General features: G+C 30.8%; 1 protein-coding gene and 1 pseudogene across 1 annotated transcript; both read left to right on the top strand.

The window, feature by feature from the left end:
- LOC125841690 (disease resistance protein At4g27190-like) lies at positions 1-2,378 on the top strand (the record flags this gene model as incomplete). Its single annotated transcript, XM_049520857.1, has 2 exons — positions 1-1,631; positions 2,261-2,378. A coding segment is annotated over one exon (1,587 nt), but the record flags the coding sequence as incomplete, so codon positions are not given.
- A 6,496-nt stretch (positions 2,379-8,874) lies between these two features.
- Positions 8,875-9,603, top strand: part of LOC125841689 (probable disease resistance protein At4g27220) — a 4,400-nt pseudogene continuing 3,671 nt past the window's right edge.

Genomic DNA, 9,603 nt, shown 5'->3' with positions numbered 1-9,603 from the left:
GTGGATATTCCAACAGATGATCTCATAAATTGCTGGTTGGCAGAGGGGATCCTCGGTGAACATGACTCATATGAAGAAGCCTACAACAGGGGAATCACAACGATTAGGAGTCTTGTAGATGCCTGCTTGCTAGAAACACATGAGATGGATTTTGTGAAGATGCACGATGTGGTTCGTGATGTTGCTAAATGGATAGCTAATACCTTTGGGGATGACCACACTTCTGTTTTTCAAGCTGGAATTAGGTTGACTGAGATATCACATATTAAAGTATCAGTTTCTGTCAAGAGAATATCTTTCGTAAGCAACAAAATTCAATGTCTACCTGATTGCTTCACGGAATGCCCAGAGACAATATCTTTACTTTTGCAAGACAATGAACCCCTTGTGAAAATTCCCCATGAATTTTTTTTGTCATTTCCAGCTCTAAGAGTTGTGAATCTGAGTGCAACTGGTATTAGAGCACTGCCTTGTTCCATCCATAGTTTATCTCAACTACAAAATTGCAATGGGTTGAAAGAGTTACCACCTATTGGTAATCTTTGCAATTTGCAATTGCTTGATTGTGATAATACAAGGTTACGTTGTCTGCCGCAAGGAATGGACAAGTTGACAGATCTGAGGTTATTAAATATGCCTGAATCAGATTTGGAGAGCAGCATCGGCCAAGGATTTTTCCTAAAATTGTCTAGCATTGAAATAATAAATATGATGGGTAGCTGTCTTGGATCAACTTCTTTTGATGAGATATCGTCTCTACACAATCTGACATCTCTTTTTATTAGATTAGATAGCTCATCAATTTTCAATAGAGACCACACCTGGATGACTAGATTGAAACGGTTTCGAATTGAAGTTGGGAAAACTTCAATTTATATACCATTCAACAAGTCAAGCAGGGAGATAATTGTCTCCAAGTGTGAAATTTTCAGTAGCAGAGTGGTCTCAGGCATGTTGCAATTTGCTTCACATTTGTACTTGGAAGAATTCATGGGTCTCGGGAAGCTGTTTGCGTACAACAGTTTTGACGGATTAAAATTGCTACACATAGAGAGTTGTTCTTGTGATTTCGGATCAACGGAAGAAGGAAGTGGACATCAGATTGACCCTTTGCCAAATCTGGAACATCTCAGCCTTGTTTATGTAGATAATTTAAAGAGTGTTTCTGATTTCGGTCATCTAAGATTTTCTAAATTACGCCAGCTGGATATTAACATTTGTGACAGTTTAACATGTCTGTTCAATGTTGGTGGAGGTTTTTCTGTACCTTTGGAAGAAATTACAATTAGCTATTGTGAAGAGCTGGTAGAGTTGTTTGTGCAATGCAGCACAAGTCGAATTCCAAGCGTCCGGAAGTTGGTGTTGAGATACTTACCAAAATTAGGAACGCTGGGGGAGCCGTGGGAACACCTGGAGGAACTTAAGGTGATATCTTGCCATGAAATAAGGAAGTTGCCTCTCTCTATTCAAACCTCCAACAACATCAAAGTGATAAAAGGAACACCAGAATGGTGGAGCCATTTGGAGTGGGACGACGACAACTTCAAGTCAAATTTAGAGCATTGTTTCACAGAATCCTACTGGTAGAGGGATCAAAGTTGAGGTTACTTCCCCTGCATTTCAGTTATCAGGTGATATTCGATTATTTGATTTTGTCTTTTTTTTCTTCTTGTGTTCAAAAGGGCTTATAAAGTTATTTCACCTAAATTGTTTTACAAGAAAGATGAACACATATGGTGTATTCGGTATGATGGTGAATATTTGATTATGAATACGTACACGAAAGATTCATTTGACTATGAAAATTTGAAATGTGTCACATAAATTGAGATTGATGGGAGTAAGTAGTAAAGATTGACAACAATGCCTAAGCATTGGAAAATATTTTCTGACAACCAAATACCAAAAAGGCATAATACATATATGCACAAATAGACACTTAAATTTGTATTCAGTTAAACATGTACACACACATGTCCCACTTGGCACAATATATAGAAGATGTCATGTAGGACGCAAATTGTCATGTCGGGCGCCACATAGGACGTGTGTGTTTACTTGTTCAATTAGGCCCGTTGAGGCCAAGTTATAAGTCATTTTTATGTATTATGCCTATTAGAATATGTCATTTCTGGAAAACATATTCCGTCAGACCAAACACACCCTCAGAAGCAAATTAAATGTTAGTAATTAATAACACTAGATTAAGTGGTTTATCATTCAAATGTTAACAAGCTCGATTTTTTGTTGCTTCATTCAGGGGACTAAAGTATGCAGAGGAAGGAAATTCCTGCACCTGAGAGACACAGAGTTTCGAGCTGAAGTTAACCAGTTGAGTTTGTTGTGATGTATTTCCTGTCAGATGTCTTAGGTTTTTTGTCAATAACTGTTTACTGTTCCTTGTTTGTACTATTTGTGCTTTCTGGTTCTGATATTTTGATTGCTTGACTTTACAATGAATAATTTCTTGTTTCGGTTGTGTTGTGTGATCAACTTGTTTAGTTGTAATAAACTGGTATTGCTCCTGATATTGTACACTAAAAATTTAGAGCATGCTCTTGATTTTCTATGTCTTTGTTCTCATGATAGCACATATACTATTATTAGAACTTCAGATTGCGTTTGATGATTTTTGAATATTAACGAATGATAACAACATCTACATGTTGGTTAAAACAGTAGCATAAAGTTAAAAGTTGAGATAATAATTGTGAAGAAAAACGACTTCTGTCTAAAAATGTGAGACTGTGAGGAGTCATCATACGAAAAAATTGATATGAAAGTATCCTCCCCAAAGAAAAACAACAAACACATCCCCGCGCACCCAAAATTGAACTAGGGGATCAACATTGCAAAAGCAAAAACTGGTGCAATTTTGACTCTGATACCATATTAAGAAAATCAATATTGAGTTTAACTCAACCTCAAGCTCAAAGGCTAGTTCATCGAGTGAGTAATACCGAAGACCATACAAGGAAGCAACCAATTTCCCCAACCAATGTGCGACATTTAACAAAAATGAAATGCCATGGGAAAGCTAGCACATAATTTGAAATGAAAATATTTATTGCAACCGAATCTAGATGACATTTTTCTAGTGGTAGGTTAAGCCAAACTCCCTTCTTCCTCTGCATTAGGAGTCATCAAAAGACCATTTTCATACTATGTTCAATCCAAGTAACTTTTGGACCCGTCAATTTATCTACTCAGCCAATTTTGACCCGTCCATTTAACACCTCAAATCTTCTATTAGGTGATTTGCCAATAACGGTTGTGGTGGATGGAGTGAGAACTACTCCTTTATTTTTAACCTGATGAGCTAACAAGTCTCATATCATTTTGAATCTTTCTTTTTGTATGTCCAATTTAATTTACATATTTTTCTAGTTATTTTGCGAAATAGAGAATCTCGGTGACACTATAAAAGACATTTATGAGTGGTCCAAATTGAAAATCCTCATTCAAAGGATGTGGGGACTAATGAGATTTTTGTTGTCCTCACTAGTTGTCAATCATGTTGCATAAAGGTGGAGTCAAAATTCTAATTTTTTTAACGTCATCGAGCTCTAAATTAATTATTTGTACATATTAAAACAAATATCAAGTTTGGACCAAAATTATTGAATTCTTCTAAACTCATAATTTGTACTCTAGCTCCGCCTCTGCAGTGTTGCATAGTCGTCTCTTTTGGAATTACATAGCTAGTTACTCCAATAATTCTACCTTTATTATTTGTACTACAAAAGTAGTGTTGTATTATCTGCTTTATTATCTTTATCTCTTTCTTGTGACTTTCCTTTTCTTGTTTTTCCTTCTTTATCTGTGCATGTCAGTTGGTTTAATATAGTAGGAATAGAAAAGGAGAAAATATGTATTTTAACTTTACGATTTCGAATTAATATATTCCTTGTTAAGAAGTGACACATATAATATACCCTCATCATCTAACAAATAGAACAGATTACCCTTTTCGTTAACAAACTCATATTTATGAAATAAAAAAAATAAAAATCCTAAAATCGATTTTTCTTACATGTCAACTGATATCTATCATTTGTTTAAACTAATGTACCTGATCCAATATCCGAAACAACATGGAAGGTGAACGCAGAAATGTAATATTGAATGTTGATTGTGATGTTTGTTGGGTGTGTGAACTAATTCCTGCATCGAAAGTTGGAAAGAAAAGGAACCTACGTATAAGGTGTAAGATTCTCTTTAGGGAAACCGCATAGACTTTGGCCCAAAGCGGACAATATCACACCATGTGGGAGTATCTTTGGGATTATAGATTGACAATAGAGAATTGAACTTATTTGTATTTTAGTGTTTACATTAAATCAAAATATTTCAACTTGACAGTTAAAAATCATATTGAAAAAATAAATCACTTAGACCATGGTTACGAAAAATAGTGTGAATGAAAGTCACATGTCTTACCTTTTTTTTGTTTGTTTGGTGTAACCACCTGATACGGAGAATATAATATATATATATATATATATATAGATAATACAGAAAGAAAATTTCCATATGAATTTGTGTATAATGTAACTATATCCTGAGCTAAAATGGCGTTAAATTTTTGAATTTAAATCACTTTAATGCAAAAAGAGACTTCCCTTGCATACGATAATAATGTGGATAATTAATACTCCCTCCATTCCATATTACGTTAATTTTTGAGGCATTTTTCATTTTTTAAATTAACTTAATTGTTTAGTTTTCAAGACTATTTTTAGAGTGTTCTTCCAATTTTACCATTCATTAGTTAGTATTGGAGTTAGTGATTAATTAATATTTAGTTATTTTAATCATAAATTTGACAATAATTAATAAGGATAAACATGGAAAACTAGGTTCAATTTATGTCTTAATCTACTTTTCTTAAAGGGTGTGAAACACCTCAAAAATTAAGTTAATATGGAATGGAGGGAGTATGAAATAAAAAGAGTATAAACAAGAAAATATTAATTATTTTCTTTCATATTTACCCTTATTTAAGTAAATGGGCTTTTATAAAATCAAGAAACTTTACTAAATAGAGAAAATTTTAGAATTAGCAAACATAATAGATATAATAAGGCTCTATAGCTATAGTTTTGAATATAATTGCGCTTCAAAATATAGTTTTGTTGCTATGAAGGGTACGGTTTGTATATTTCTGCATGTTCGTATATTTCTCTTGTGAATATACAAATAGCGTAAGTATATACAAATTCTGTATTTATACATTCAAAAAAAGATTTAGAACTCTGTTTGTATATTTCGCTTGTCAATACACAAACAGGGTAATTTATGATGAATTTTCATAAATCGTATACAAATAGTTAGGTTAAGTATATACAAATTTCTTGATTTATACAATCAAGAATCAAATTACACAAATTCTAGATTTATACAAATCAGACGAATTATACAAATCAGACGAATAACAATAATTGGGAAAATTGTAGTCGCGAATTACAATTTTCTTAAACTATAGCTATAGTACCTAATATAGGCTAAATGTTTGCTATTCTGCATAATTTTCCCGACTAAAAATAAGCATTTGCTAAGGGATAATGTTATTACTCTTTTTGCTCTATATTATATTAGTTATACACTCTCTTTTATAGGTTTTATAAGAAATTATAAATAAATAAAAAATAGTTTTACTTATTTACCCCTTAAGAAACTTTTTGAAATTTTACAAATTTATTTACACTTTTAAAAATAATTAATTGTAAGAGCAAAAAAGGTTTTAAAAAAATTGCAATTAATTCTATCTTGATTGTGTAAATTGATAAATCATTGAGATACCTATTTTTAGTAATGTGAATTATAGACAAATACTCTCTCTATTCGTAATTACTTGTCCACTTCTGAATTGACATATCTATTAAGAAAATAATTATTGACATAGTGAGTTTACCATTTTACCCCTATTAATTATGAAGTAGATGAATTAAAAATCGAAGATTTTCAAAAAGTTCTACTTTTTTCAAAGTAATTAATTGAGGATATAATAGGTAAAAAAAAATTATTCTTTCTTGATTTGTCAAAATAGACAAGTAATTAGGGACAACTATACAAAAAAAATAGTAGATAAGTAATTAGGGACACATAGAGTATGAGACAGAGGAAGTATACTAAATATATCCGGTAGACAAATTTTCATAATAAATTAAAGGAAAATGTATAGCTAGTTGTTGGCAGTTTAATCAGTAACATATTTTCCAAATTTTGTTGTACTGAAATAGACAGCTCAGTGTTGAAACAATAAAAACCATTCACTAGTGCTCCAAATTGAAAAACCATTCTCAATCATGTTGCTTAAAGCCACATTCGAAATATCAATTTTTTTTAAAGTTATTGAGTTCTAAACTAATTATTTGTACAAATTCAACATATGTATTAATTTAAATACAAAATTCGGATCAAAGTTACTGAATTCAGCCAAACTCATAATTTATACTCTAGCTCCGTCCCTACTCCCTGCTGTGTTGCATAATCGTCTCTTTTGGAATTACATCGCTAGTTACTCCAATAATTCTGCCTTTTTTTTAATAAAGTACAAACATATTGCTTTATTATCTTTATCTCTTGCTAGTGACTTTCCTTTTCTTCTTTTTTCCTTCGTATCTGTGCATGCCAGCTGGTTTAGCATAGTACGAACGAAAAAGGGGAAAATTAATGATTTAGAAATAATCATTTAATAATCTATGAGAGCATATGAAGAAGATGAACAAATCGTAATTTTGGAAAAGAGAAAACTGAACTTCCAATTCTTCTTCTTCTTGATGTGTATGTAAAGATAAAATGTCTAACTAACAGACTATTCATCTAACTAATTTGTTCAGTCATTATTCTAACTAACTGCATACATCAATTTCATATAATTAGTTAAGGCTAAAACTAACTAATCTCAACAAAAGCACTTTAGACTTTCACAATTAATTTGTTGTATTGAATAGATGGTTGTTGGCAAATAGAGAAGCTCTTTGAGACATCGCAAGACAGCTTATAAGTCGTGAAAACTGAACGAGTCCAAATCGTTGACATTTACCTACAGTTGTGAAATTGATCATGTACTTAATTATTTTAAATCATGTTGCCTAGTTTTATTATTAATCATATTCAGTATTTTCAGGTATATTTCCAAAGCTAGGTGGAGTACTTTTTTTAAGAAAAAAAAAGTCTAGAAGTCAATTATTGCTCTATATTAAGGGAACATTTGATAAGTTTGTGGATGGTGGGTATAAATAACCACATAGTATAATGAAGGATAAAATTAACTATTAATGAAAGTTGAGGGCTACTTTTTACACTTTTGTCAAAAAAAAAAATCATGTGTGAAAAGGATTTTATATATATATATATATATATATATATATATATCCGTACATGATTTTTTTAAAAGTCAATGCATGTCATATAAAGCTGAGTATTTTTTTCTGTGTGTGGATGTAAATAAAAAGAGTAGTAATTCTGGTTGTTGACGTTTACCAACAATGTAGTAATTACTACATTTAAGTTGCATAGTTCATTTGGAATCAAACACATTGCTAGTTGCTCCAATTATTGTCTTTCCATTTTACTATTACTTGCCTTTGATCATCTTTCGAGCTTCATTACTTGTTTGAAGGCTAAAATAGTTGTTCAACTTTTGATAGTGTGCATTTGACCTTTTTATAAAATTTGGTCCAAAATATATGTGTTTATATATATTTGAAAAAAGGGTCTGATATAACTCTTAATTTTGTCATTTTAAAATTGATTTGTCTCTCTTTATAAAAGTTGACTCATATATAAATAAAGGGAAACTTACATAAATGTGTTATATTAAGAAAATATTTACCATTTATAGCAATAACATCTTTTTTCACTTGATCATTTTTAATACATTTATAATACAGTTTTAATACATATTACATAGAATAATTTATAAAGACATATAATACAAGCTTTATGGATTGATAATACATTTATCACACATTTAATACACTAATAATATATTGTGTCAAATTCTCACCAAACAAACATAATATATTCAAAAACAGTTATAATACATATATATTGCAAACATAATTCACTTTTAATATATATTACAGATTTATCATGGTATTGCTATATATTGCGATAAATGATAGTAATAAATAAAAAGTATCGCTAAAATCAATAATTATTTATTAAAAGGTACTCATTCTAGTAATTTTTTCATAAATATACCTACTCTTATATAAATTACTCGTATACATCATTTTCCTCTAACGGAAGTAAAAAAAATAATTTAAATATTTTTTATTAAAAAGGGATTTTCATGTAGGTGTATATTTGATACTTCTCACGTGTATTTTATTTTTTTGGATTTTTTTTATTCAACAACTAATTTGGATTTATCATTTTGATGGTCAAATTTATTTTTTCACTTTCTTGTAAAATATATCATATATGCCCCCCAAATTTTTTTTACAAATACGAGAATAAACTACAATATATCCGGAAAATAATTAATTTTAAAGTTTTTTCTTACTTTTTTCTCTTTGTTTTCATTCACACTTTTTGTCTCATATTTTTACGCTAAATAATGAAATAAATAAATAAATAAAGAACTCAAAAAAGTAGTACTAATTAAAGAAGTCAAAAAAAGCTATGTGTGAAAAGGATAATATACCCGTACATGAATTTTTTTAAAATAAAAAATCATTTTTTTTACTTGTATATGTAAGTCATTGTAACGGTAGGAGTATATGTGAATTATTTGTGTAACAGTAAAAGTATATATGGTCTCTTTTATAACAAGGAGTATGTTGAGGGATATATATGAAGCCATTTTCTCTTTACATTTTTACATTGCTAGTTACTCGAATAGTTGTGTTTGCCTTTTTCTTTTAGTTCTCTGAATTTCTGCCTTAAACAAACAGTTTGAGAGTGCATCAAGAATTGTTCAATGGATATACTTATTAATGTTATAAGTGGCATTATTGTTGAGGTGGGAAAGTTTGTATGTAAATGCATCTATCCTGATGTTGAAAATACTGTCCATTTCTCATCAAATGTTGAAAATTTAACGAAGGAAATGAAGACGCTAACAAAGTTAAGAGATGATATCAAAGAAAAGGTGGAAAAAGATGAGGGACAAGGCTATAAACCAAAACCAAATGTTATCAAGTGGATTGATGATGTTCGCGAGCTGGAGAATGAATGGGAAACTATGCAAGAAAACATTGCAACGGCAAAGACACTTAGATATAGGTGTTGTCCCAATTGCAGCCTCCACTCTGAAGTCTGGACTCAAGCACAGAATAATATCCAAGTTAAACTTTGCAGGCTTACAAAGGCTGAAGAAAGCTTTGGATCCAATTTGATGGAAGCAAATTACCGTATGGAAAAAGTTGAGCACTTACCAGGACCATCAATAAAAGACCAGCCAGCCGCAAGAAAGAATCTCGACAAAATCCTCGAACACTTGGAAAACAATGAGGTATTACTAGAACTAAATTAAGATTAGTAATCTTAAATTGTTTAGAATTTGATAGCTGATAAGATGTGTTTCTGATATTTCAATCGCGGTGTAGGAGTACTCGTGTCTTTTCCCTAAATGAAAGCCTAAAATTCCTT

Source organism: Solanum stenotomum, chromosome 10 (assembly GCF_019186545.1).
Source record: "Solanum stenotomum isolate F172 chromosome 10, ASM1918654v1, whole genome shotgun sequence".
In the NCBI taxonomy this organism is placed as follows: domain Eukaryota; kingdom Viridiplantae; phylum Streptophyta; class Magnoliopsida; order Solanales; family Solanaceae; genus Solanum; species Solanum stenotomum.
The sequence above is the reverse complement of the archived record's forward strand: the minus strand, read 5'-3'. Positions and strand labels throughout refer to the sequence as shown.